The sequence below is a fragment of the Hylobates moloch genome, unplaced genomic scaffold, assembly GCF_009828535.3.
Source record: "Hylobates moloch isolate HMO894 unplaced genomic scaffold, HMol_V3 SCAFFOLD_10, whole genome shotgun sequence".
NCBI classification, from domain to species: domain Eukaryota; kingdom Metazoa; phylum Chordata; class Mammalia; order Primates; family Hylobatidae; genus Hylobates; species Hylobates moloch.
Window position 1 is genome coordinate 24,166,399 of NW_026652285.1, and position 27,964 is coordinate 24,194,362.

At 53.2% G+C, this 27,964-nt stretch overlaps 1 protein-coding gene across 1 annotated transcript; it reads right to left on the reverse strand.

The window, feature by feature from the left end:
* Positions 1 to 1,041: 1,041 nt before the first annotated feature.
* TNS4 (tensin 4) lies at positions 1,042 to 27,251 on the reverse strand. Its single transcript, XM_032163553.1, has 13 exons — positions 27,162 to 27,251; positions 21,625 to 22,158; positions 13,913 to 14,336; positions 12,386 to 12,810; positions 10,261 to 10,347; positions 9,822 to 9,947; positions 7,655 to 7,747; positions 7,460 to 7,537; positions 6,017 to 6,085; positions 4,996 to 5,164; positions 3,801 to 3,869; positions 3,528 to 3,554; positions 1,042 to 2,922 (listed from the first exon to the last, which is right to left on the reverse strand). The coding sequence occupies exons 2-13, from the start codon at positions 22,061 to 22,063 to the stop codon at positions 2,781 to 2,783; spliced, it is 2,148 nt and encodes a 715-aa protein (XP_032019444.1). The 5' UTR covers positions 22,064 to 22,158; positions 27,162 to 27,251; the 3' UTR covers positions 1,042 to 2,780.
* Between the last annotated feature and the right edge of the window lie 713 nt (positions 27,252 to 27,964).

A 27,964-nucleotide genomic window follows, 5' to 3' on the forward strand; every position in this document is an offset into this window, starting at 1 on the left:
GGCGGTGGTTCAAGGCCCCTGCCACTGGGTCACATAGCTCAGCTCAGAGAGAAGGAGGGGCTCTCCCATTCCCAAAACTCTTTAGGAGAACAGAAGTGCCATAGCCTCTCTTGCATCGCTTGCTGAGGCCTTCTTAGGGCATGCCAGCCTTGGCTCCCTAGTTGCAGTGAAGTCTGGAGCGGGTCTTGGAGGGGGGCATTCCTCTGGGACTGGTTTGGGGGAGGACTGGGGGTAGAACTCCCCAGGCCCGGGGTGGGATCAAGAGGCCATGGTCCAGTTCTTTTTCTTTTCTTTTTTTTTTTTGAGACAGGGTCTCACTCTGTCACTCAGGCTGGAGTACAGTGGCACAACCACAGCTCACTGCAGCCTTGACCCCCCAGGCTCAAGTGATCCTCTCACCTCAGCCTCCCGAGTAGCTGGGGCTACAGGTATGTGCCACCACGTCTGGCTAACTTTTTGTATTTTTTTGTAGAGACAGGGTCTCCCTATGTTGCGCAGGCTGATCTCGAACTCCTGGGCTCAATCCATCCTCCCGCTTTGGCCTCCCAAAGTGCTGGGATTACAGGTGCGAGCCACCACACCTAACCACGTTCCAGTTCTTCAGGGCGGAGCTGGCAGCTCTGGGGCCATCTGGGTTCAGGGACTCTTCCGGACTCCTCTTGAGGGGTTCATGTTTTGCCCCCCTCTCCTTGCCTCTCAGTGGGGGCTGAGTGAGACCTTAGAATCCGTCAGGGGCACCATACACACTCACTTTGGGCCCCGGGAAATCACAATCCTTCTGTTTCCCTGGCAGAGTGGCAGGAAAGGGGTGATGAAGAAAGAACAAGTGTGTTGGGCGTGTGGGGGACACAGAGTGGTTTAAGCAATGGTTTACGAAGTGGAAGCCTGCTGGGCCTGTAGTGCCGTGGCCAGGGGTGTGGGAGGGAGCGTGGCACACCCGGTCTCCCCTAAGACACAGCCACGCCCTCCCAAGTCAGGCCCCCTTCTCTGTTCAGGTCTCCATCTCTGAGGGCACAGACCTGACTGCCTCAGAACTTACTGTTTTGCAAAGACAAACACTTTATTTTTCATGATAGGAGCTGTAGCAGAGTATATGGGGGCCTCTGCCAGCCCCCAGGCTGGGACTGGGGCCTGTGACCTTGAGAACCTCATCTCACATTCTGCAGACTTTGGCGGCAGGGCAGTGCTCCGCCATCGGCTGGGTGGGCTGGTCTCAGCCTCTCCCGCAGGCCCAGGGCTGAAATCATAACCGTGAGGCCCAGCCTTGGCCAAAGATAATGCAACTTTGGCAGGGCTGGCCGCTGGGAGGGGACAGGCACTTGCTCCTCGTAGAGCAAGAGTGGGCTTCTTCCCGGACCCTCCCTTCCACCCCAGTAGTGTGGTTTCCTTAGGAACTCAGGCCTGCGGGAGAAATAGTTCCAGCTTCTGGAGGCTGGGTGGGGGTGGGGGTGGGGGTGGGGTGGGGGTGGGAACTAGCCCAGCTCCTCCAAGCCTCTTAGGGAAGCGGCCTCTTTGCATTCTTGACTCTCTGCTGCCCCCGTGTGGCTGTGAGGCTGGTTGAAGCCACATAGCAGTAGAGGGGCGTGCGTGCGTGCGTGCGTGCGTGCGTGTGTGTGTGTGTGTGTGTGTGTGTGTGGAGCGTGGGTTGGGGGAGGGCTCAGCAAGACAAGAGCTGAGGCAGAATCACAGAGGGATGGCCCTTATCTCTGCCCCCACCGCCTAATATGCAACATTAGGGCAGCTACGATACCAGCTTTGGAATACTCGCCTATTAAGAAATGGAAAGAAGCTGGGCGCGGTGGCTCGCGCCTGTAATCCCAGCACTTTGAGAGGCCGAAGCAGGTGGATTACCTGAGGTCAGGAGTTCAAGACCAGCCTGGCCAACATGGTGAAACCCCGTCTCTACTAAAAATACAAAATTAACTGGGTGAGTGGCACATGCCTATAATCCCAGCTACTTGGGAGCCTGAGGCAGGATAATTGCTTGAACCTGGGAGGTGGAGGTTGCAGTGAGCCTAGATCACACCACTGGAGTCCAGCCTGGGTGACAGTGAGACTCCGTCTCAAAAAAGAAAGAAGCGGAAAGAAAAGATGGGGTGATACTCATCTGCAAGGGGGTGCAGGACAACTGGGTCTCCTCTGACCATGGGGGCAAATTCCCCTTGCTGAGCTGCCCTAAATACCACACCCAGCTTGGCCTGCAGCATCCTGGCTGGGTGGACCCAAAAAGCCACCCAGAAAGTGGGAAAAGGGACAGAGGAACAGATATGGAAGGAAATAGAGTCTATCCATTCCCGTTTTGTAGTCAATCCTTGACCATCACCAGCTGCAAGCCAGGGGCCCCGTGGGTCACCGCCAGGCACGTGCCGTCTGCCATGAAACAGGGGCTGCAGGTCTCTCACTCAGACTGTTGTGTCGGCAGAGCCCAGGTCGATGGGGTCAGAGGGTCCTTGGAGGTTATTTTCATGCAGGGGTCTTCAGAGGTGTGCATGCTTCAGAATCATAGAGGAGCGTGTTCAAATGCCCACCAGCATCTGAGAACAGCTGATCTTGTCTATTGGTCTCCTTCTATGGTTGAGGAAACTGAGGCCTGGGGGGTCTGGATGATGGTGACTGCTGAAGGCCATAGCAGGTTCAAGGGTGTCAACTTGATGCCAATTCCCCTAGTCCCATAGATTGGTCTGTCAATACAGCCACAAGCCGCACCTATTCAGGGGGTGGAGGGAGGCTCCTTATCAAGCCCCTGGAGGTGTTGGGAAGGTGCACACGCAGTCTCTCCCCTACATCCTTTCTGCATCCTGCAGCAGAGCAGTCACCAGGCTGATGACCTGCGAGGCTGGCTGGACTGTGTCATACTCCGCAAAAAGGTGGCACATGTTCTCCTGAGGCTCTGTCTGGCTCTTGGCCACAAACCCAAAGATCCTGATGGGGGAGGGCAGTCTGAGTGAGGGGTGGGATGCAGGGAGGCATCAGGCTGGTGGGAATGGGGTGGTGGGGGGTCCTCAGCCTGCACCTCGCTCCTCCCTGCCCCTCCCTTGGCCAATTGGCTCCAGCACCTCCTTATGATGGGGCTCCCTGAGGAAGGAGATGCCTCTCCCATCAGACTGGGAGATTTCTGGGTTCAAGCTCTGGGTTTTCTTTGCTTTGAGGGGGGCTCCTTGGGGACAGGACTTGTGCGTTCCCCATTAGAGTGGAAGCTCCCTGAGGGCAAGGATGCATCTTGATCATCAGACTGGGACATTCCAATAGCTTGAGGCTCCCTGAAGTTAGAGCCTTTGCCTCTTGCAGAAGATTGAGGGCTCCCAGGCTCATGTCACCCCCATCAGCCCAGAGGCTTTGAGGGCAGTCAAAGTCTTTCCCGTCAGATGGGAGCTCCCTGAGGACTAGAGCCTGTGCCCTCATCAACACCTTGGACTATTAAAGTCAGAATGGTGCCTCGTTCCTTCTCTAGTTCCCTCCCCATGTTGGGTTTGGGGCCCTGAGACAGGGACCCTTCTTTGGTAACAGAGCAGACAGGAAGGCCTTACCAGGAGGGTTTGCAGTACTTCTGCCACCTGTAGGAAAAGAACATGATACCGAGTAATGAGGCTTCGCTCCATGCCACAGGACCCTGGAGTAGCAGCAGGACTGGCCAGCTGTGTCCCCACCCCACCATGCCCCACCCTATCCTCATTCTGTCACCCTGACCCCTTGAGGTTCACAGGCTCCCTCTGGGATCCCAGTCCCAGAGTCAGCAGGACACCTTGGTGGGCAGCTGGGCCCTGGACGGCCTTCTTAGTTTGGCCCAGTCTTGAACTTACTTCCGTTGCTCAGGGTCCATACCACAGAAGCGGAGGGTGGTGAGTGGGTAATGGCGCCGGAAAAATACCCTAGGAGGAGGTGGGGAGAGAAGGGAAGCGATGAGAGCCTGTCCCAGTGTCACCCTGCCTCCAACATCTCTCGTTCCCCCCAAGCTCAGGGGCCCTGTCCTCCAAGAAGTCTCTGGGTTAGACCTCGACGACCGCTATGGCCTTTCCCACTGGGGGGCCCTGGCGCCCCGCTCCTGCCTCTCTTCTTTCATGGGGCTTGTCTGCCTGTGTCTTACACTCTGGGGTTTTCTATCACACCCCTACCACGCCATTTAACTTTTTTTTGGCCCCTAACTTTTTGAGGACACGAATTACGTCTTGGTCATCTTTTGTTCCTCCCTGTGAAGTGCTCAGCCCTGGATCAGGCTCCTGTTAGACTGTGAGATCTGAGCCTGGGGAAGGAACGATCTCATTCCTCTCTGGGTCCCAGTGATCAGCCAGAGTCTGGCCTAGGGAAGATGTTCCACCAATGGGTGCAGGCATAATCAGCACCCATGAATACTAGTTAACTCTATTTCCTTCCTTCCTTCCTTCCTTCCTTCCTTCCTTCCTTCCTTCCTTCCTTCCTTCCTTCCTTCCTCCTTCCTTCCTTCCTTCCTTCCTTCCTTCCTTCCTTCCTTCCTTCCTCTTTTCTTTTTTGAGATGGAGTTTCACTCTGTCACCCAGGCTGGAGTGCAATGGCGTGATCTCAGCTCACTGCAACCTCCACCTCCTGGGTTCAAGCAATTCTCCTGCCTCAGCCTCCCAAGTAGCTGGGATTACAGGTGCATGCCACCATGCCCGGCTAATTTTGTATTTTTAGTAGAGATGGGGTTTCACCATGTTGACCAGGCTGGTCTCAAACTCCTGACCTCAGGTGATCCGCCCACCTTGGCCTCCCAAAGTGTTGGGATTACAGGCATGAGCCACCGCACCCGGCCGCCATTAACTCCATTTTCATCAGTCACCATGAACAGGGGCTTTGGCAGTGGAGTGAGGCCTGGAGGAGGCAGGGAAGCTGCCTGGAGTCACTCAGCACATCACTGGCCCTGCTGGGTCATCCAGAACCCTGAACTCAACCTTCATCCCTGATCCGAGGCTCTCTCAGCTGTCCCCTCCAGCTCCACTCTGCCAGCCCCGCAGCCCCAGGGCAAGGGAAGGCCCTTACTTCCTCTGGACATCCGTCAGGGTGATGCCCTGCTCTGTGACTTTGAAGTGGACCACGGTGGGCGTGGGGAGGACATCCCTCTCAAAGGTGGTGGAGATGGCCTTCTGCACCGCCAGGGCTCCGGTCAGGGTCTCCACGCTCACTGAGCTCAGGTACAGGGTGTGGCAGCCTGTGGGAGGCAGACACTGTGCTGGGGCCACTGACCCAGGGCCCAGGTTCTCCCTCTGCCCAGGGCCGGGGGAGGGGGTGAGTCTCCTGTTCAGGAATCCAGTGGAGCTCCTCTTAGAGCCACCCAACAGGAAGTGGGTGTGTGGGTGATCACAGTTTGAGGCCAACCCCAGAGGGCTTTGGGATCTTCTGTGGCTTTGCATCGCCCTGGCCCCTGGCCCTCCAGCATGGGGCAGGGGAGGGGAAGTTGCCCTGTGTGTAGGGGTGCCCAGGAAAACGTCCTTCTGTCCACACTTAATGGCTGCCCTCCTCCCCACACCTCCACCTTCAAGGTCTTGGTTCTTTGGCAACGGTAGGGACAGAAGACAAGAATGTGGAGGGAAATTGTTCGTGCTCAGGGCATAGAGCAGGAACAGTCACTGAGACAAGTGCTGATGTGTGCTGGCCTCTGGGAGTGTGGGTCAGGGACCTTCCCCTGGTGAAGGCTCCAGGACTCAGACCTGACACCCCACAGAGGATCCCAGACCCAGAACCACCTCCAGGGCAGGTTTCTCAGACCCAGAGAGATCCTAGCATGTGTGCACGTGCCCATGTGTATGCAGGAGGGACTGTAAGTTCTGCCACTCCACCCACCCCCCACCCTGCCTCACTTCCCTGCTGGTCTCTCATCTTCTGTTTTACAGGGGTGATGGGGAGGGGGTTGGCACCTTGTTAAAGATGCAGAAACAAAGCTGAGATGGGAAACACGTGTGGGCCTGTGCGTGTGTGCGTGCATGCGTGCGTGTGTGCAGGGTTGGGAGGTGCCCTCTTGGGGCACAGCCAAGCTTGGCGCCTCCCTTCCTGTACCACTCACCCGCAGATTTCTTCTGGCAGGAGGCTGGGCTGTCTGTAGAGTCCGAGGCCCCATCTGCACCTCTCAGTTCTGAGCCAAGGCAAAGAAACAGGCCCCCCAAAGGGGCGGGGGTGGAGTGAATGGACCCCTCTCATAGGAACAGGCCTCATGAATCCCTTTGAAGATCTCCCACCTCCACCCCCATCTCCAGGAAGTGACTCAAACCAGGTGTGATTACCGTAATTGTAATTAAGCAAACAGGCCACTTTGGGCTTCCTAAATGCTTAGTTTGCAATCCTTTTGATCTCTTCATCCCCCTCCTCGCCCCCCTACCTCCTAGATGCTAGATGGCTGCCATGATCTTGTCCTCACAGGTCCCTGACCTCCTCACTTCTTTTGGACCCTGTCGCAACCCCTGACCTGTCTTTGCAGAAAGCGAGGAGGCTCTCACCATCGCTCCTCTGGGGCTCCCTTGCCCTGATGCCCTTCCCAGAAACAGCCCTTCTCGAGCTTCTCTTGCACACTCCGAGATGATCTATTCCATCTGAGCTGCCCCCCTACCTGGCTGTATGCTTGGGATAGGGCATGCTGATCTGAGTTCAAGGTCTAACTCTGTGGGCCTTTGGGCAAATTACTTAACATATAGAACCCTCATTTTCTTTTCCTTCCTTTCTTTCCTTCTTTCTCTCTTTCTCTCTTTTTTTCTTTCTTAGATGAAGTCTTGCTCTGTTGCTCTGCCACCCAGGCTGGAGTGCAGTGGTGCGATCTTGGCTCACTGCAACCTCTGCCTCCCTGGCTCAAGTGATTCTCCTGCCTCAGCCTCCCGAGTAGGTGGGATTACAGGCGCCCACGACCACGCCCGGCTAAATTTTTGTATTTTTAGTAGAGACGAGGTTTCACCATGTTGGCCAGGCTGGTCTCGAACTCCTGACCTCAAGTGATCCGCCTGCCTCGGCCTCCCTAACTGCTGGGATTACAGGCGTGAGTCACCGCGCCCAGCCCTTATTTTCTTATCTGTGAAATGGGGATAATAACAGCAAAGTCTACTTCACAAGCTTTTGGTGAAGCATGAATGGGTGAGTGAGTGCTCAACAAATGCTGGACCTGGAAAGAGAAAACCTCTCCAAACTATTTGATTTAGGCTCTTTCATCCTTTCAAAGCAGGCTGCTATTTATCCAACATCCATTCTATGCCAGGCATTGCGCTGAGAGCGTTGCCAGAGCTATCTCATTCAGTCTGCACAGCAATCCTATAAGTAGGTACGATGAGGAAACTGAGGCTCAGAGAGGTCAACGTTCTCAAATCTTCACAGCTAGGAGGTGGAGATGTTGAGCGACTCCAGTGCACACAGTTTTAACCGTGACACTAAAATAATCCACCAACAAGGTAGGAGTGAACCTCATTTCTAGTGAGAACAAACAGGTCCCCCACCTTGGCATTGCCTCTTTGGGGCCCAGACCCACCTCTCTGTGGGATGGTGAGTTTGCAGGGCAGGGCCAGGGCCATGATGGAATGCTGGCACACGAAGGCAGAGAGGCTCCCTGAAAGGAAGCAAGCAGCCCTGCATGAGTAGAGCTTCCCCAGCCCACCCCTCAGCTCAGAACGGAGACTTCGCTGGCCCCCCATCCCGGGGGAGCCTGGAGGCTGGGGAGTCTCACCAAAGTAGGGCTCCTCATCTGCTCCTTTGAGATGCACTCCTTTGGCAGACGACTCGATGAGGAAGTGTCGGATAAGGTCATTGCTGTCCTCGCCTGGACAGAGAAGAAGAAAGCGTGCATTCGGATAGAATTCCACCTTGTGGCCGGGTGCAGTGGCTCACGCCTGTAATCCCAACACTTTGGGAGGCCGAGGCAGGAAGATCACTTGAGGTCAGGAGTTCGAGGTCAGCCTGACCCACATGGTAAAACCCCGTCTCTACTAAAGACACACACACATACACACACACACACACACACACACACACACACACACACACGCCGGATGTGGTTCACATGCCTGTAGTTCCAGCTACCCGGGAGGCTGAGGCAGGAGAATCACTTGAACCTGGGAGGCAAAGGTTGCAGTGAGCCGAGATTGTGCCACTGCACTCCAGCCTGGGTAACAGAGTGAGACTCTGTCTCACCGGAAAAAAAAAAAATTCCACCTTGTCCATCCCCCTGACTCTCCCTCCCACAGAGGAGGTGCCAACACATCTGCTCAATGGCTCCAGCCACACCCTCTTCAGGAAACCTTTCTCTTCTTTTTTTTTTGGGGGGTGGGTGGGGTAACTTTTCTGTTGGTCAAGAGTTATCAGGGATTTTTTTTTTTTTTTTTTTTTTTTAGACAGAGTCTTGCTCTGATTGGAGTGCAGCGGCATGACCTTGGCTTACTGCAGCCTCAGCTTCCTGGGCTTAAGGAATCCTCTCACCTCAGCTTCCTGAGTAGCTGGGACTACAGGCGTGCCCCACCATGTCTGGCTAATTCTTTTGTAGAGACAAGGTCTCATTATTTTGCTCAGGCTGGTCTCAAACTCCTGAGCTCAAGCAGTTCTCCTGCTTCGGCCTAGGGATTATTTTGTTTTATTTTTTTTAGACAGGGTCTCATTCTTTGGTCCAGGAAGGAGTGCAGTGGTGTGATCATGGCTCACTGCAGCCTCAAAGACCTCCTGGGTTCAAGGGATTCTCCTGTCTCAGGCTCCCAAGTACCTGGGACTGCAGGTGTGCTCCACCACACCTGGGTAATTTTTGTAGAGACGGGATTTTGCCATGTTGCTCAAGCTGGTCTCAGATTCCTGGGCTCAAGTGATCCTCCTGCCTCGGCCTCCCAAAGTGCTGGGATTACTGACGTGAGCCACTGTGCCTGGCAAGGACACTTCTTAATTATTTAGATAAATGTCGACTCTTTGGTCTAGTTTCTGTCTCCCCCTGCCCACCAGGTCATCTGCTGGAGCCACGCTGGCCCCGGGGGTGGGGAGGTGAACAATGACCTTCTGACTCCTTTCCACCAGTCCACAGTGTCCTCCTCAGTCTGGGCTCATTGCCTCTTGCAAGGCGTCCTTTATAAGTAACACCCTCCCCAGAGGTCACTTTCTTATTGTGACAGTGAGGCATACTGTCAAGAACACAAGGCTGGGTGTTTCATCCTTCCTTTATCACTTAATTGCTCTGAGGTCATTAAGTAACTCTGGGAGCCTCCGTTACCTCATCTGTTAAACAAGAGGGTGCAATCCTGGGGTTTGAGTGAGGCCTACGACCCAGGTACCTTGTACTGTAATCATCTGTTTTCGTCTGTCTCCCTAGTGAGGTGGTGTCTGTGTCTGATTCCTCTGTATCCCTGCTGCCTCACACAGTGCCTGGTGTGTGGTGATGCCCCATAGATGTTTGCTATCAAATGAGCATGGGAGACCACAGGAAAGCATATACGCTATCACACACACATGTGCTGAGCTAATACGCACACGTGATAAACTATCACCCGTGAGATAAGCTAGCTACGTGTGTAATCACACATTAGGATCCCTGGAAATGAATCCAGTTTGACTCCAAAGAGAGCAGCCTAGAGGGGGCTAGGACCCTCCTCCTTCTCTCCCACCGCGAGGAAAAAGCAGGGAAGTGGGGGCGGGGCTCGGGAAGGCAGAAGCAGGCAGGCTTGCTGTGAAAGGCGTTTTTCAGGGTGCCTTGGGGCTGGAGGGCTTCGGGGAGAACACTGGGGTGGACGCTTCTCCTAGGAGTTGTTGTAAGACTGGCGCCATGTCACCCTGAAAGCTAGTGCCAGAGCCAGGACTGGAACCTACCACACCCCGCTGCCTCAGTGAGGCCTTGAGTGAGCACAGAGACAGACGCATACCTGGTCGATTCTGGGCAGATGCGGGAACCTCCTGCACCTTCAGGGCCAGGCCGAAGGAGCCTCGGTATGAAGAGCTGTCCCTTATGACAAAAGCTCCTGGCTCCTCCTTCCTCAGCAGCTCGATTGCTGGAACGATCCTTGAGTCAGAGATGGACACCGCCCCACCTGGACACCCTCTGTCTCCAGCCCCGTAGGGTCCTCACAGAGCAGATGTTACAGAGTCACCTTTTGTCCCCAGGAAGTTCTTTCTACTGTCAAATCTCCACCATTCTTGCTGTGGTTCCTACTTCCTCGGGAGGTCATGAGGTCAGCAGGACATCCCCCTCCCCCGCTTCCCAGGACCCACTATTTGCCATTCCTTAACTGTAACCCAGGGCCCTGACTGATGCAAAGGGCAAGACCCAGACCCTATTCTGGGGTCGCTGGCGCTTCCTTTTACCTTGCTCTCGGGTGATGTTTGGCTTAAACCAGTATTTAGATGTGTCCATCACGAACTTCATGGTGGGCTGCATGTCCCTGGTGGGACCTGGAGACAGACAGAGAAGGGGGACCCTGTAGGCTGGACAGACGGGAGCTGAGGGATGTTCACCAGAGAAGGCTGGAGACCCTTCCCTCCTCTATTGCCCCAAGGTTTCATTCAACCACCATCCCAGAACCTAACCCCATTCTATCTCCAAACTGCCTACGATGAGGGAAAATCAAACAGAAGGATGCCAGGGTTTGGTGCATCTAGAACTCAGAAGTGCCCTTGTATCCTTGGTAATGAATAAAAAATGAATAGATACAACCTCAGTTTAAGGAGAAATGGTTTCTCAAATCTAGTGTTGAGTCCCCTGGTGAGGACTGAAATAAGAGATAAACAAAGAATTCTCAAATGCATCATGTTTGATATCACATTCTCCTCCATCTTCATAATCCTAAGAATTCCTTAGGGGAATATTCAGCTTGGAAAAGAAAATGGCAGAAAACGTGGTGGAGAGCAAAATAGCAGATCCGGGCAGAAAACATGCCCCTGGGAGGCGGGAGCCTTGGTCTTGACTCTGATATGGGATAACTGAAGCTCAGAGGGGACCAAGTGGACTAAACAACTTCTGAGGGTCTTTAATGTTCCAGTAGTCTATGGAATTAAAATGAATTTTGTTTTAGGAATATTTTGCAGAATTTGATAAGATCTGGGGGTATAGTTAGTGATATTATGGGACCAGAGCAAGATGGGAATATCACTAGGCTAAGTAAATGTGCTCTTTGGGATGCCAAAATGGCCATTTCCCTGGGTCCCTAAGGCAGAGAGCAGTAGCTGTCAACCTTGGAGTGTTGTGACCAGTTACTCTCAAGTAACTCCTTCAAAAAAAGTGCTGAAACCTGCAAATGATTTGTCCTAGGAAAGCAATCAGGGCAGATGCAAAGGCACGCCAGAAGTGTCATTTTCTCCTGCTTGTCCTCCACATGGCTTCATGAGTGGGAGTGAGCAGTGGGCTATAGTAAACATTCCACCCCCACCCCCTCTGGAATCGCCTTGATGCCTGTGAGTGTCATGGCCAAGTGGGGGCTGAGAAGCCCCCCAACGGCCGAGGGAGGGGGAACAGAGGGTTGGCAGGGGACTCTGCTCATGGGAGAGGCATCCACAGGGTGCTAGAGCTTAGCTTCTGGGTTTACTGCTGTAGATTCTGGTTGATTTTGTTCTCCTTGGACGCCTGTGGTCTCAGACTCCGGGAAGGAGGGTGTTTGCTGTTTTGTGGTTTTCAGCTGTCTGAACTGGAATGCATTGTCTGTATTACCCCATCCACCCCCTCTGTGTTCTCGTCATCCTCGAACGTCAGAGTCAGAACTGACTCGCCCTCTTGCTCTCCTTGAGTTAGTCATCAAGCACATCCTGAGGGTCGTCTGGTTCTGTCCTCTCTCCTTCACCCCCCCTGCCCCACCCCGGTTCAGGCCCCTGCTATCTGTTGAGCTGCCAGGGTGATCCATTGAGCGTGCACCTCTGACCCCATCACTCTCCCGTGTGAGGCTCTCTGATGGTACCCTATTGCTTAAAAGGCAAATTCCATTTTTTTTTTTTTTTTTTTTTTTTTTTTTTAGCGTAGCATTTAAGGCCTTTCACAATCTGGTTTCAAATTACTCTCAATGATTTGAACCTGCACCCAACATTCCGGCATTTCCTGAACATGCCATGTGCTTCCACACCTTTATGACTGTGGACCCCCTGCTTTCTCTGCTGGGAATGCCTTTCCTCTCCTTCTCTTGCCACAAACGTCTGATCCATTTCCCAGATCCAGCTCGATGTCGCTTCTTCTATTCTCCAGACTGAAAGAATCATTCCTTCAGCTTTGGCCCATATGATTGAGAATATCTCTTTACCTCCGCGTTTATCCTACCCTACCGTGATGATTTGTTTTTGTCTTTTTCTAAACTGTGTCCCTCTGTGTGTCCTCACTACCTGGCATAGTGCCGGACACACAATAGTTGCTCAATAAATGTGTTGACTGGCTGTTGTAGAAACCCACTGGCACTTTGTTCCTCCGAGCCAAACCTTACATTGCTTCAAATATTGGTTTAAAACGTACCCTCTGGGCATGTGGTGAAGGGGGCATCTGACAGTGTCTGGCTGTGGCTCCTGGTGGCTGGACAGGGGTTGCTGGGAGAAGCAGCTCCAGGTTGAACAGAGTTCTGGTGTCCTGGGGTCCACTGGGGTGGTGAAGACCCTGGTTCTGGGCAGCCGTTGATCAGCACGATGGGTATGTCCACCATGGAGTTGGTGATGGATGGGGGGCAGCTGCTGGCATGTTCTTTGGCCAGCGGTGGAGAGTGGGGTGCTCTGGGTTGGCCCATGGTTAGGGTGGGGTTTCTGGGAGCCTGGAAGTCACTGGGTCTCGTACACAGGGACACTGAGCCAAGGCTGTGGAGGCTGGAGGAAGAGCTGGCTGGACTTTCCAAGGATCTGGAAGATGACTGATGGCTGGAGTGGCTGGAGTGCAGGAGGGACTGGCTGCTGCAGTGGGAGAGAGAGTCAGACAGGGTGTTAGGGCAACAGGTGGCTCAGGGGCTAGAGCCAGGCTCCAGATCTGGTGATCTGGGTTCCCATGGCTTTGGCCAAATAGAACACTGCATACCCCACCCCCTACAGTCCACAGCAAAGTGCATGCCTACCTAATCCTCAAGGGATGGTAAGGATACAGAAATGTCCCTGGATGGTAGGGTCTTTGGTCACTTAAAGTAGCCAGTGAGCTGACCCCTGCAGGCTTTGGGCATAGGCTGGCCCACATTCCATCTGCCTTCCCAGCCAGGCCGTTCTGACTGAGCTGTCAGATCAGATCTCCTCAGGCCCCCATGACTTCCAGGAGCCCTGCAGATGGGCTGGACCTACGCTGGACCACACCATGGCTGATGCAGAGGGAACTCCCCAGCTGCAGGAGAAGGCCAGCTTCACATCCAGCCAGACTTCTCCCTGAGCTCAGAGGCCTGTGCCAGTGGGCATGGCTGTGGAATCCCCGGCCTCTGTGCCAGGGACTGCCTTGGCCAGTGGCTTTGGAGGTGGAGTGGGAAGCAGAATCCTGCGGTTTGGTCTTCCTGGGGCAGAATGGGTGTTCATGTGCCTGCAGTTCTGCCGTGAGGTCTATAGAGAACTGAGCTGGGATGATTGTAATTGATTCCCAGGCAGGGCTGCCTCCCTCCTTTGCTAGGTTTTGCCAGCAACAGAGGAAGGAACCTTTTTATTCCTAAGTAGTTCATCTCAGCCCCCCAATTCTATATTTATAGCCCTGTGTTTTGGGGTTTAAAAAAACCTTCCTTGAGATGGGTTGTATGAGGGCTGGAAAGGATATAGATGAGCCTCATTAAGGCAACAGGTCTTTTCCCAAAAGGTAGACATAAGTCAAGACTTTTTATATTGAATTGTATTCTAAATGCTTGAGGACAGCTTGAGATCTGAACGGCTGTAAAAGCAAACATTCGCTTTTGGTTTTGGTGCATGCCCAGATTTTGCTCAGACAGAGCAGGGTCCCTTTCAATGATTTTAGAGGGTGCGTGCGTGCGTGTGCGTGTGTGTGTGTGTGTGTGTGTGTGTGTGCAATGTTAGAAGCTACAGAACCTACCTTCCAAACATATAGCTGACATCAGACACTGGGCTGGCTGACAGCACAGAGATCCTGCTGCCCCGCTGTGGGGCCAGGCCTCCCAGCTGCTTCTCCAGTCTTGGAGAAGCCACCAGCGGGGAGCCCAAGCCGTGGGGGCTCGAGGCCTTGCCCCTCATGCAAGGGATTGAGATGCTGGGGGAATTTGGCGGTTGAGGGGAGAGACCCTCTGAGGGGGGCAGAGGGCGCTGGTGCCCCCTGCCCTGGTTCCCAGAGAAGATGAGGCTCTCACTGCTGCTTCGTGTCTCTTGGGGGACGTCTCTGGAAAGGAGGAGGCCACCACTGCGAGGGGAGCTGAAGGGTGGGGTGACAGAGGGGCTGGAGCAGCGCTGGGGGCCATCGTGGCACCTTGATCTGGCGGAGGTCACCTCGATGTACTTTATGTCTTTGGGGGAGAAAAGCAGAGCATTGGTGAAATGCAGGAGCCTGGACTCACAGAACAGAGAGGCTGGAAGTGTCCTCAAGGCCATTCTGTCCCCCTCTTTTATAGAGATGAGGAAACTGAGGCCCAGAGAGGAGAGCCCAACTCCACCTTCAGGGCCCAGTTCCAGTCACCCTCCCTGTGACAACTTCCCTTGGGTGAGGAGATGCAGTAGAGGACCCAGGCCTTGGAATCAGACAGACCCAGGCTTCAGATCTGGCTCTGCCACTTATTTTCTGAGAGAGTTTGGCCAAAAGACTTCACCACTCAGGGCCTCAGTTTCCACACCTGTAAAGTGGGGCAACTGCATCCAGCCTTTTGGTGTTACAAAAAGGATGAAGTGAAACTCATGTAGGCAGCACAGCACTGTTCCCGGCACAGAACAGGTGCTTAAAAACTGGGCAACCCTCTCCTTTGTCTGTGCCCTGTTCGTAGGTTGAAATGGCCACTTGATGGGTTGTACCAGTGACACTTTCTGATGCCTCTGCTACACAGGATGTGTGAAAGTGGTTTCTCTGAGGCTGGGCACGGTGGCTCACGCCTGGAATCCCAGCACTTTGGGAGGCCTAGGCGGGTGGATCACCTGAGGTCAGGAGTTCAAGACCAGCCTGGCCAACATGGCAAACCCCATCTCTACCAAAAATACAAAAATTAGCTGGGCACCTGTAATCCCAGCTGCTTGGGAGGCTGAGGTACAAGAATCGCTTGAACCTGGGAGGCAGAGGTTGCAGTGAGCCGAGATTGCGCCACCACACTCCAGCCTGGGTGACAAGAGTGAAGCCCCATCTCCAAGAAAAAAAAAAAAAAAAAAAAGGAAGTGGTTTCTCTGTACCTGCAATGAAAGCAGGGATTCTCAAGCTTGGTTACACACTAGACTCACCCCAGGCTGTGCCTCGTGCCAATTAGATTAAACTCTCCAGAGGGTGAACCCAGGCCTCAGTTTTGTTTGTTTTCCAGTTTTTCAGGTGAGTCTAGTAGACAATGAATGGCCCAGCAGGACCATATCACCTGGGCTCCACCCCTACAGAAACATAATCTGCATTTTAGCGGGGCCACCCAGGGCATGTGAATGTGCCGTGGAGTCTGAGAACCCTGCTTTGGAGCAGGCATTCCCTGAGCACAGGGCTTGCTGCATTCTTGAGCTATAGATCTCCTGGGGATCGTAGCTTGTACACAGGGGTCACCCAACACACCCCAGGCTGCCGATGCGCTCCAGCGCTCTTTCCACTCCCTGGTCGGGGCACCCAGGACTCTTGGGATTCTGAGGCCTTGTTCCTCTCCGGAGGTTGGTCTTGGGGTGGGCTGCTGTGAGGTTCTCCCCATGGTGAGGATGAACACCCTTCCTCCTGACCTGGGGGAAGGGAATTGTCCTTGGTGCTGTTCCAGCAAAGCTGGAGGAAGGTGGGGGTTAATGAGCTGCTCCTTTCTGAAGAGTGTGAGTCTTGCCTCTGGCTTCCTGGGATGGAGGCTGGGGAAATTGGGGAGAACGTGCACCCTCAGCTCCCACCTGCCTGGGGCCCTGGCACATGTACTGTTCCTCCCCATTATGACTGTGGAGCCCCAGCCTGCCCCAGCCCGCTCCTGGGTAGGGCCATCTGGCCCTGCTCACGGTTACTGCCTCTGTCTGAGCCTGCTTGGGCCACGGTGGGGGTAGGGAGTCACATCAGATGAGCAAGGGCTGGCAGCTGACTGGGGCTTGCTGCTCAGCGGGTGGAGGAAGAGCCTGGCTTTGCAGCAAAACAAACCTGGGGTGCGTCCTGGCTTTGCTGCTTTTTAGCCAAGGGCATTGTGTAACTTTCCTAACCTCTCTGAGCCTCAGTTTCCTTATCTGCAAAGTGAGGATCTGAAACCAGTCTTCCAAGGTTGTGATGAGGATGAAATACAATAGCCTGGAGCCTGGCCCATGGTGAGGCTTGAGAGAGGAGCATTTCCTACCTGCCTGCTTTCTGGGGGCAGTATTGGCCAAATGGAGCCCTTTTCTGGCTAAGGTGGGGATCTCTCTGCTTAGAAAGATGACTGCAAGATGAGAGTCTTTGGGGCACTGTATTGTGGGCTCTGGAAGAAAAGAGATCTTGGAATGGGTTGGATTCTTCTGGAAGGCTGGAAAGCACAACTTCAATTTTTATAAGTCTTTATAGTGTTTACACCAGTAATCTCCTCTGAACCTTATAATAGCCCTTGAGCAGGGCAGGCATTATTTTTTACAGAGGAGGAAACTGAGGCTTGGAGGAGAGTGGGGATGGAGCTAACACTTAGTGTACAACGATGTTTCACAGAGACTGGTCTTTATTGAGTGCAATGTGCCAGGACCACTGCGAACACATTGCTTGTATTAGCTCCTGTAACCCTCATGACAACTGTATGGAAGTAGGGCATATTATTAATGCCCATATAACAGATGGGAAATCTGGAAGGCTCAGAAAGGTGAAGTGAGTTATCCAATGCTGCACAGCCAGGGAGTGTTGTTGAGCTCTGTTTAGGGACTGCCTCTTCCAGGATGAGGAGGGGCTCCTTGGGACCCTGCTCCAAGGCCTTGCCCTGTGAGAAGCTGCTTGGCTGCTTTGGGGAGGGTGTCTTGGCACGGTGAAGCTCTGGGCTCCCTGCTCACTAGGCCATTGAAACATCCACCAGGGACCTTGCTGGGGGCGCTGAGTAAGGAGAGCGGGAGGGGAGGGAGGAGCCCCGTGCTCACCTCAAGGTGGGTGTGGCTGGGGGGCGGGGTTGGGGGCCTCTACCCATCGCAGGGGTGCAGTCACTGTTTACTGGCCTGTGGGGCAAGTCTGAGCAGTGTTGGGTGGGTGCCGGCCCCAGCCCCAGGCAGGCGGGTGAGTGGAGGGAGGGCGCGTGGGTGAGGGGTGGAGAGACAGTTATTAAACACCCTTCACTTGGGGCTGGTAAACAGCCTTGCCTGGCAGACCTTGTTGGAAAATGAAAGTGAGGTGCCTGTTCCAAAGATGGGGTGGGGGGTGTTGGAAAGGATAAAGAAAGGGATATGGTGTTTGCTTCTAGGAACCACATTCCCTGTGGGATGGGGGCCCCCAGGGCAAGTTTAAAGGAAGGCAGGGGCAGGGAACCTAGGGAAGATTTGTGAAGCGCCTAGGAGGTCGGGTCTCAGAAGAGGAGCCTGCAGACTGCCTCCAGACAGATGGATTCTGATGCCCCAGAGGGCAGAAGACTAGACTTTAGAGAGAGAGAAAGGACAGTGGTCTATGGAGCCCAGAACGCTGGGATTTGAGGCCTGACCTATCTCTCCCTGGCTGTGTGACTGTGAGCCATCACATACCCACCCTGAGCCTCAGTTTCCTCATCTGTAAAAGGAGATTTCCACTATTTCCTTCAAAAGCCAGACACGGGGATCATTGGACCCTTTTTTTTTTTTTGAGACAGGGTCTCACTCTGTTGCCCAGGCTAGATTGCAGTGGCGGGATCTCGGCTCACTGCAGACTCCACCTCCAAGGCTCAAGTGATTCTCCCACCTCAGCTTCCCAATAGTTGGGACTACAGGTTCGTGCCATCACACCCAATTAATTTTTGTATTTTTAGTAGAGATGGGTTTTCGCCATGTTGGCCAGGCTGGTACATGGACTAGTTTTTTTTTTTTTTTTGAGATGGAGTTTTGCTCTTGTTGCCCAGGCTGGAGTGCAATGGCACGATCTCGGCTCACTGCAACCTCCGCTTCCCGGGTTCAAGCGATTCTCCTGCCTCAGCCCCCTGAGAAGCTGGGATTACAGGCACACACCACCACGCCCGGCTAATTTTGTATTTTTAGTAGAGATGAGGTTTCTCCATGTTAGTCAGGCTGGTCTCGAACTCCCAACCTCAGGTGATCCGCCCACCTCGGCCTCCCAAAGTGCTGGGATTACAGGCGTGAGCCACTGCGCCCGGCCTTTTTTTTTAAGCCTGGGCTGGGTGAAATGGCTCACGCCTGTAATCCCAGAACTTTGGGAGGCTGAGGAAGGAGGATTGCTTGAGGTAGCCTGGGCAACATGGTGAGACTCTGTCTCTACAAAAAGTTTAAAAATTAGCCGGGTTGGCAGGGCATGGTGGCTCACGCCTGTAATCCCGGCACTTTGGGAAGCCAAGGTGGGCGAATCACCGAGGTGGGCGAGATCAAGAGTTCAAGACTAGCCTGGCTAACATGGTGAAACCCCGTCTCTAATAAAAATACACAAAAAACAACTGGGCATGGTGGTGGGCACCTGTAATCCCTGCTACTCAGGAGTCTGAGGTATGAGAATCGCTTGAACCTGGGAGGCAAGACTCCGTCACCCACCAAAGGAAAAAAAAAAAGAAAGAAAATAGCCGGGCGTGTGACATGTGCCTGTAGTCCCAGCTACTGGGGATGCTGAGGTGGGAGGACTGCTTGAGCCCAGGCATTCAAGGCTGCAGTGAGCTACGATCACACCACTGCACTCCAGGCTGGGCAACACAACGAGACCCTGTCTCAAAAAAAATATGTATATATATTTAGGGGAAATGTCAATATAGAATTGCCAATGTTTAATTTTTAAATTTTGCCAAGTTAAGACAAAGAGGAACAGTAAACATCTCCTAGCACGGTAATGTCAGAGTGTCTTTCCTTGAACAGCCCAAAAGTAGGAAGGATGAGATTGTAAAATGGCAGGGGATCCTCCACTCTGAATACATTTCGAGGTAAGAGAACTCACCAGAGTTGTACACTGCTGTGGGCCAGTGAGAGCTTTGTCACCAGCAGTAGGGTCTGCGGGGAGGATTTTGGGTACAGGTGTCTGCTATTCTTAGTGATGGTGGAGAACTTCCCAGTGGGGAGCTGACCTGGCTGGGCTGTCTGAGGAGGTAGTGAGCTCCCAGGCATTGCAGGTGTCCAGGCAGACGTTAGAGGAAGAGATTTTTTTTCTCCATCAGAAGGGGCCAGGGCACAGAGAGGCAGCTTCCTCAGGACCCTCTGGCCACTGCCTGCCTTACATTCCCTGTTCCCCAGAGTTGGGTGGACACATGTTCACAATGGCATGTGGTGCCCAGGGCATCTGTGGATGTGGACCCCTGCCATCAGCCCTAAGCTGATCATGAGCCCATTCCGTGGAGGAAGGGCCTAGTTGTCACCAACCCCCACCCAACATTTGAGGATGTTCCACAGGGACTGGTTTTGCCCCAGCTGGCCTTGGACATGTGGAAATCCAGTCCTGGGCCGTGAACGGTAAAACCCTGGGCTTGCTCCTGCCAATAGTAATTAGGCCCAAGACACCTTTCCTGCAGTGACATGCCCATGACTGGCCTTAAGAAACAGGAAGACCCTTGAGGGACAGTTTCTTTAACAGGCCTGGCAGGCAATGCTTGGTGAGAGGGGACAGAGCAGGCAGGAGCCCAGGAACCCGGGGTGCCAGAGGGCCTGGGTGCTGGGCTGGCCTCCACCTCAGAGCCCAAACCTACCCTGGGGCTAGCCCGATGTGCAACCCCTATGTTTAATAAAAACAGCTACCATTTAGAATGGCATATAGTGTGCCAGGATTTGTGATAAGCAGCCAACAAATGTAATTTCTTTCAATCCCCATAACACCCTTTGAGGTAAGAACTCTCATTATCTCCATTTCTCAGATGGCGAATCTGTGACACAAAGCAGTGAAGCAAGCAGCTTATGAAAGCTCTGCCTGATGCCAGCCATTAGGCTAGACTGGCTCCTTACTCAACCCCAGCAACCCCAGCTTTCTCATTTGCAAAACGGAGACAAAATATTCGGCCGGGTGTGGTGGCTCACGCCTGTAATCCCAGCACTTTGGGAGGCCGAGGTGGGTGGATCACTTGAGCTCAGGAGTTCAAGACCAGCCTGGCCAACATGGTGAAACCCTGTCTCTACTGAAAATACAAAAATTAGCTGGGCATGGTGGCAGGTGCCTGTAATCTCAGCTACTGGGGAGGCTGAGGCAGGAGAATCGCTTGAACCCGGGAGGTGGAGGTTGCAGTGAGCCGAGATCGTGCTGTTGCACTCCAGCCTGGGTGACAGTGAGACTCCATTTCCAAAAAAAAAAAAAAAAAAAATTCAGCTCAGGGAGTGGATTGAGAGGATTGAAGATTCTACATAAAGTGCTCAGCACAGTGTCTGATATGTGTCCAGTAAGTGTAATATCTTATGGCTCCTGTCTCTAATCCTAATCATGCACCCCTTCACCCTTGCTGGTAGTTTAAAGCCTTGGAGGCCTCAGTCTTCCAACCTGTCTAATGGGGCTGCTCCTTGATCCTCATCAAGAGCATACTTGAAACTCTTTGTTCAGGAAACTGAAGCCAGATGTAGGAATTTCCAGGTTCCTTTGGACTCGGTGGTGCCCTGGAATTGGCTTGTATCAGCTGGTTAAGAGCTGATTGTTAAATTTTCAGGATTTTGTCCAGCTAGTTACTAAACCCAGTCATTATGAATAATTACATTATGTACACTTACAATGAAATAACTTACATTAAAAACAAAGGTAATAAATACTCAAAATTCGTCACATCCCAATTATTTTATGACAATATCTCCCCACCCTCCATACTATTATCTGTGCTCTCAGGGTTATTTACATCTATTGTGTCGGTGTGGTGGCAATGCTGTGTAACAGCCTGCTACTCCACATGTCTCCAGCTCCTCATTCAGTGACATCATGTTGGTAGCTTGAAATTGGCCACGGTGGGAGAATTTACACTGTGGAAATGGGCAGAAGTTTCAAATCAGCTCCCTCTGCCCCTGCTCCCCAACCAGAGAGCCAGGTAAACATTCACCAGCATACCACTGCTTGCACACTGCTGGGTCCTTATCCTAAACAGATGCCCCAATCCTTCCATTTCCAGCAGGGGCCTCTCCAGAAAGATACTCCCCTAAACAAGGACAGAGGTCCCGATAGCAATCCTACCAAAATTTCAGGGGGGCCCAGGTTAGGCTCTGAAGTGAGACACCCTAGGACAGTGGGGGTCAGGGATCCACATTTATTGAGCTCTTCCTTATGGGCATGGCACTGCACAAAACACTTTCTATAGGAGCTTATTGAAGTCCTCATAAAATCATAGAAAATCGGTATCTGTCACTTTCCAAACCCAGGAACCAAATAGAATTGGCCAGTGAGGGAAACTTGTATTTATCCCCTTTGTGTAGCACAGAAAACAGAGGGGTTAGTAACTTGGTTAGGTTTGCACAGCGTCTCCCAACAGGACAGGGTCCCCTTCTCTGTACACAGGAAAATCCTTCTTCCTCATGAGGTCTGGCACCAAGCTCCCCTCCTGGTACTGTGCCCCAAATCCTTACCCAAGGCTTCAGGTTCCTCCTTCTTTCTCATTGACGTGGTGCTCTGGGTCAGCTCAGCCTGGGAGCCCCCAGTCCCTGGGGGAAGCAGCTGAAAGGTGGGGTCCAGTTCCAGAATCATCTGATTGAGGCTCTCCAGTGAGAAGTCAATGTAGGAGTCAAGGTCCTCCGGGGTCCCCAAGGCCTGCTCACCAGGGGACGGCAGGAAGCAGGTGGCTTTGGCCTCCGCCTGTGGGGCTTGCTGGAGTTGGCCAGGGGGCCCCATGCAGGGCACGGGGGCCATCAGGGCCTGGGCTCTCCAGCCTTCCGTGGTGTAGTAAGAACACTGGGGTGGCAGGCTGGGGCTGGGTGCTGGGTGCAGGGTCCTCCTGGGCTCGTCACAAGGCGCCAAGCTGACAGCATGGCCTCCTGCCAGCAGTGGGCTGGACATCACCTGGGACATGGTGGGAGTGGTGACCTCTGCAGTTTACCTCTGGTTTTCAGCCAGCCTCACTGACATCCCAGAGATCTCACTTGCCAACCAGGAGCTCCCAGGATCTGAAACAGTCCAAGAGTGGGAACAGAGTAACTTCTGTAGGTGAAGCCCCTGCCTCCCACCCTCCATACAAGGGCTAATTTATTCATGCATTTAAAAGCATGGATGCTGGAGCCAGACCACCTGGGTTTGCAGCCTGGCTCCACCACCTACCAGTTGTATAACCTTGGGCAAGTTAATTGACTTCTCTGTGCCTCAGTTCCCTTGTCTATAAAACAAGTTAATCATTGTAATGTGCTTAGAGCAGCACCTGGCACATAATAAGCATTATGTAAGTGATCATTAAATAAAATAACTTCAGTAGATGTTTACTGAATATCTACTACATCCCAGGTGTGTTTATTAAGTAAATACTACCTAATGTTTACTGAGTAATTATTATCCACATAAGCTCTGGTATTTTTACATAAAGCCTTTAAAAATCCTTATAACAACTGTATAAGGTAGGTATTATTATCCCATTTTACAGGGAGAGAACTGAGGCACAGAGAGGTAGGCAACTTGCCCAAGGGTCACACTGCCAACAAGTGTAGAGAAGGACTGGGCCCTCGGCTGCCTGATGTCCAAGCGCCTGCACTTAGGCCGGTTGGTGAAACAGACAAGTAAGTGGGTGAACAACTGTAAGCAGTGTCACGAGGGAGGAGGGGAGGGACAGGGGGCTTTTCTAGTTTAGTAGGGAGGTTAGGGAGGTCTTCCTGGAGGAAGGGACATGCAAAGGGAGATAAGAAGGAAAAGCAAGAGGTAGCTGCGCAAGGTAGGTAGGGATGAGGAGGCAGAGAGGAAGGTTTAAAGTAGAGGGCATGGGCTGGGCGTGATGGCTCACACCTGTAATCCCAGCACTTTGGGAGTCTGAGGTGGGCTCATCCCTTGAGGTCAGGAGTTCAAGACCAGCCTGGCGAACATGGTGAAACCCCATCTCTACTAAAAATATAAAAATTAGCTGGCATGATGGCACGTGCCTGTAATTCCAGCTACTCAGGAGGCTGGGGCAGGAGGATTGCTTGAAGCTGGGAGGCAGAGGTTGCAGTGAGCCGAGATCGAGCCAGTGCACTGCAGCCTGGATGACAGAGCAAGACTCTGTCTCTAAATAAACAAATAAATAAATAAGTAAACAAAGTAGAGGGGACCATTTGTGCAAAAGTCTGGCCAGCAGGGAAGCTCACAAGACACTATTGAGCACCTGAGTAACAGAGCACCTGGGGTGGGCGGAGGAGATGGGGCGGGGGAGGCAGGCTGGCCAGATCCTGTAGGGCCTTGCAGGCTGGGCTCAGGACTGCCAGCTCAACCCTGAGGGCAACAGGGAGGCTCTGAAAAGTTTGAGCTGGGGAGTGACATCATCAGATGATATTCATTTCCTTGGGGCTCATTTGGGAAAGACATGTCCCAGCTTCCTCTTTTCCTTACTGTGAAAAGTCCTTTCCATTGTCTAACCTTAATGCCACATGCTAGTTCCTTGTAGGTGGGGCTTGGTAAGGAGGTAAGAGGTTCTGGGACTGAGGCTGCCAAGAAAACTGTACAGAGCTGCAATGTGCTGGTTGCACTCCCATTGCCTGCTCTGAGCTTTGCTGCCGGTCCCCAGCCCCCACCAACACCCCGCAACTCTCTCTCTTCTCATTGCCAAGATGCCTCCTTTATGTCCTGCTTTGGAGTCAGACCTTAGCACTGGAAAAGGTATCTGAGACTAGCCTGGGAGAAGGGAAAGTGGACTCTGGGATCCGAAGGTTTAGATTTGACTTCTAGCTCAAATAGCTCCTTATGGTGTGACTCTGACCCTGAGTTTCCTCATCTATGAGATGGGAATGAGAATTCCTGTACCCTCCCAGAGAGTGTTATGGAATCAGTGAGGTGCTCCTTGTGAAGGTAGTTAGTCAATTCTAAATAGTACTTAGAAATAAGGACTTATGGAGTATAACAGCCTCATAATAGTAGCTTCCATTTATTGAGCGCTGACCATGTGCCAAGTAGTTTACATACGAGTTACATTTGGTAACTCAATCCTCTCACAGCTCTAGGAAGTACTACACCCTATTGTCAGTCCTCTTGTTTTTTTTTTTTCTTGACACAAGTTGTCTCACTGTTGCCCAGGCTAGAGTGCAGTGGCACAGTCAAGGCTCACTGCAGCCTTGACCTCCTGGGGCTCAAGCGATTCTCCCAGCTCACCCTCCCGAGTAGCTGGGACTACAGGCTTGTGCCCTATACCCAGCGAATTTTTTTGTAGAAAGAGGGTCTCACTTTGTTGCCCAGGCTGGTCTTGAACTCCTGGGCTCAAGTGCTCCTCCTTCCTCGGCCTCCCAAAGTGCTAGGATTACAGGTGGGAGCCGCTGTGCCTGGCCTTATTTATTTATTTTGAGTTGTCATCCCATTTTGCAGATGAAGATGCTGAGACTCGGAGAGGTCAAGAAACACGCTTCACATCCAGAAAAATGGTGGAGCTGGGATTCAAACCCAGGTGTGGGATTTTGGAATCTTAATTCTTTATGCTAAGGGAGGAGACCACCCCTCATGTTGTCTTATGCCCAATTTCTGCCTCCAAAGAAAGAAAAAAGTAAAAACTAAAAGACAGAAATGAAATCTATAAGCAGATAGCCCGGTGCCACACCCTAGGCCTGGTAGTTAAAGATCGACCCCTGACCTAATCTGTTATGTTATCTATAGATTACAGACATTGTATAGAAAAGCACTGTGAAAATCCCTATCCGATCTAATTACCGGTGCAAGCAGCCCCCAGTCACGTACCCCCTGCTTGCTCAATTGATCACGACCCTCTCACACGCACCCCCTTAGAGTTGTGAGCCCTTAAAAGGGACAAGAATTGCTCACTCGGGGAGCTCGGCTCTTGAGACAGGAGTCTTGCCGATGCCCCCAGCCGAATAAACCCCTTCCTTCTTTAACTTGGTGTCTGAGGAGTTTTGTCTGCGGCTTGTCCTGCTACAATGCCACATGGAATTCAAGTGCAGAGGGACACCTGGGATCTAGAGAGGGGGCGTGATTGGCTGAAGGTCGCACAGGTTTCATGAGAAAAGCCAGGGCCCCTTCCCCTCTCCTGCCTCCCCGGATGCCCGCGGCTCCGGTAGGTCTGATGCCAGACTTTTCCTTGGCCAGGTCCTGCAGGGGGCGGGGCATCCCGGGCACGGGAAGCTTTCTATAAATGGAAGTGGAAGGGAGCCGGCCTCTGCGCTCCCGCCCTCCCGGGACAGCTGAGGACACAGAGCCGGAAGCGCGGCTTTTTCCACACAGGCTCCAAGTGGACTGGGTTTGTTCGGACAGGATCTGGGCGCTCCCTGAAGGGTTTTCTGGCTGTGTCCTGCAGAGGAGGCTGGGGCTGCTGACTTTGCAGAGCTCAAGGAGGGCCGGGCGTCTCCTCGCAATCAGGACCCAGTATACCTGCTTACTAATTTGGACACAGCTTTTGTGCCACGCTGGGCAAGCATCCTTTCCTCTCTGGGCAGACCTCAGTTGTCCCATCTGTGTGATGGGGATATGATAATAACAGACACTGAACACCTTGCATTTTCTCAACAGTTCTTTGAGGCGGGTGCTATTGCTGCAGGGCTGGAGAGGTTGAGGAATTTGCCCAAGGTCATACAACCCCAACTGTGAAGTGGGGTTTAAACCCAGGTGGTCTTGCTCCGCGGTCCCACCCTTTTAGCCTCTGCTGCTGCTTCACATATTTAAGAACACTGTCCACCGCTGCCCCTTCTGGGATTCTGGAACCAAGAGGGACAGACCTGGAGCTGAGCAAAGGGCAGGCAGCCCCTACGATCCTCTTCAGCCTCCCCTCACTTTTAAGGCTCCGCGTTGCCCTTGGATGTACCAGGGCAGGGCTCCATCTTACTCCTGTATTCCTGAATGCTGCCCCCTTCGCGGCCCCGCACACTCCTCTAACTTGCTCTTTCTTGCTGTAAGTGGTGGGGAGAGTCCCTGGGCCCGGGGCTCTGTGTGGTTGGGAGGCACGGGGCGGGGGCAAGGAGGGCTCCAGCCACCTCTGCCCTGTTTATAGGTGCCCCCTACCCGCTCCCACTTCTGATTCTGACTCAGATCTCTTTCCTTGTTCCCAAGGACTCTGGGGAGTCCTGGTGCCTTGGCAAATCCCCTCTTCTGTGTCATTGCCAACCTCTTCTCCTAACTTACTCTCTCCCTACCAGCCCAGGTCAGTGAAGGGAGAGGGTGGGGCAAGGGTAAAGCTTGAGTCTCCCCCAAAGCACTTTGCCTCATTAGCCGAATCTCCACTGCACCCCCTATTTTTGAAAACTGGCTCCCGATCTTCCCATCCCTCACACCCAGACCTGGTGACGCAGGACGTGGACCGCAGGCAGGGACCCACAGGACCAGTGAAGGCCAGCCGCCCCACCTCCCATTCCTGCCTATCTCTGAAGTGCCCAGAGCGCTCCTAGAGGGCTGGGAGGCCGGAGGCCTGGGTTCTGTGTCCAGTCCCTTTCCATGATCTCAAGCAAGCCTCTTCTTCCTGGCCCTCAGCTCTCTCATCTATTCACCGAGGGGCACAGGTTTAGTTCCCTTGAAGTGCTGAACTCCGCGGTCTGTGATGCTGAGACCATCTCTGTCTCATCCACATTCTCCACCCCATTTCTCCCCACCTTCACTCTGAGCCCTGAGAAATGGAGAAGCTGAGGACAAAAGGTTAAATGAGGCTGGGCTCATGCCTGTAATTTCAGCACTTTGGGGGGCTAAGGTGGGAGGATCACCTGAGGTCAAGAGTTTGAGACCAGCCTGGCCAACATGTTGAAACCCCATCTCTACTAAACATAAGAAAATTAGCTGGGCATGGTGGCAAACACCTGTAATCCCCGTTACTTAAGGCAGGAGAATCGCTTGAACCCTGGAGGCAGACGTTGGCAGTGAGCCGAGATCGCGCCACTGCACTCCAGCCTGGGTGACAGAGCAAGACTCCATCTCAAAAAATAAATAAATAAATAAATGTTTAAATGAATTAGGGCCAGCAAAGGTGCTCCGTGTTCCTCTCTTCTTAAAGAATAAAGGCACCTACCTGGTGTCCACAGGTGGGCAGACTGTTGCATTCACTACTGGCTCCTGGGACCAAGACGACTCAGAGTCCAGGTGAAGAGTCAGGAAAGGCGCCAGTTCAACTCCAGACCTGCCTTAAAAGCAGCTTGCCCGCCCTCTTTCCTCCCCTCAGGGCGGGCCCTGCACGTGGCCCTGACAGCAGTAGGCCCCACCCCTGCTGGGTCCAACGAGCTCAGGTGGGGCTGGCACAGGCAGCAGGAAGGGAAGCACTGGGTGGTGGGTTTTGGGTCTGGGTGTGTGTGAGGGGCTCCCAAGTTCCTGCTTGGGCTTCTCGTGGCACAACATGGCCAGGGAGTCCTTGCTTGGACAGGGCATAGCTAGGATCAAGGTGTGCAGTGGGCACTCCTCAGGTGCTGGCTGGGGCAGAGGCCATGGGTTGGCAGAGCTGGCAGAGAGTGAGGGCCTTGACAAAGCAAGATGCCAGTGGGCAGGAGACCCTCTGCAGCCCCCTTTTGTGCTGGGTCACGCTGGGACAGACACAAGGTAGGGGCCCACTCGAAGTAAGGCTAGGCACGAGCTCGTCTTCTTTCTCTCCTTTTACTGTAATGACTCTAGCCTGGGATGGGGCCTCTAACTCAAGGACAGGAGGCTGAAGTGTCTAGAGGGCTTTGAGAAGGGGCTTGTAGCTGTTCCTTCACTCATGGGCTATCTCCGTTCCTCATCTGGTCTGTGCCCCAGGGTGGAAGTTCCCTGAGGGGAGGACATTGGAGGGTGAGATCAGGAAGCCCAGAAGTCTGGTCTGATAGCTCCTTCTCCATGGTTCCA

What these genes read in the sequence shown, in the direction of transcription:
- TNS4 (XM_032163553.1), bottom strand. Translation starts at nt 22,063, where the DNA reads ATGTCCCAGGTGATGTCCAGCCCACTGCTGGCAGGAGGCCATGCTGTC. An exon ending in GGAGGAACCTGAAGCCTTGG is followed by an intron (nt 14,337 to 21,624) that starts GTAAGGATTTGG and finishes TCTCCCCCAAAG; the next exon opens with ACATAAAGTACATCGAGGTG. An exon ending in ATCTGCCCAGAATCGACCAG is followed by an intron (nt 7,748 to 9,821) that starts GTATGCGTCTGT and finishes TTCTCTGTCCAG; the next exon opens with GCGAGGACAGCAATGACCTT.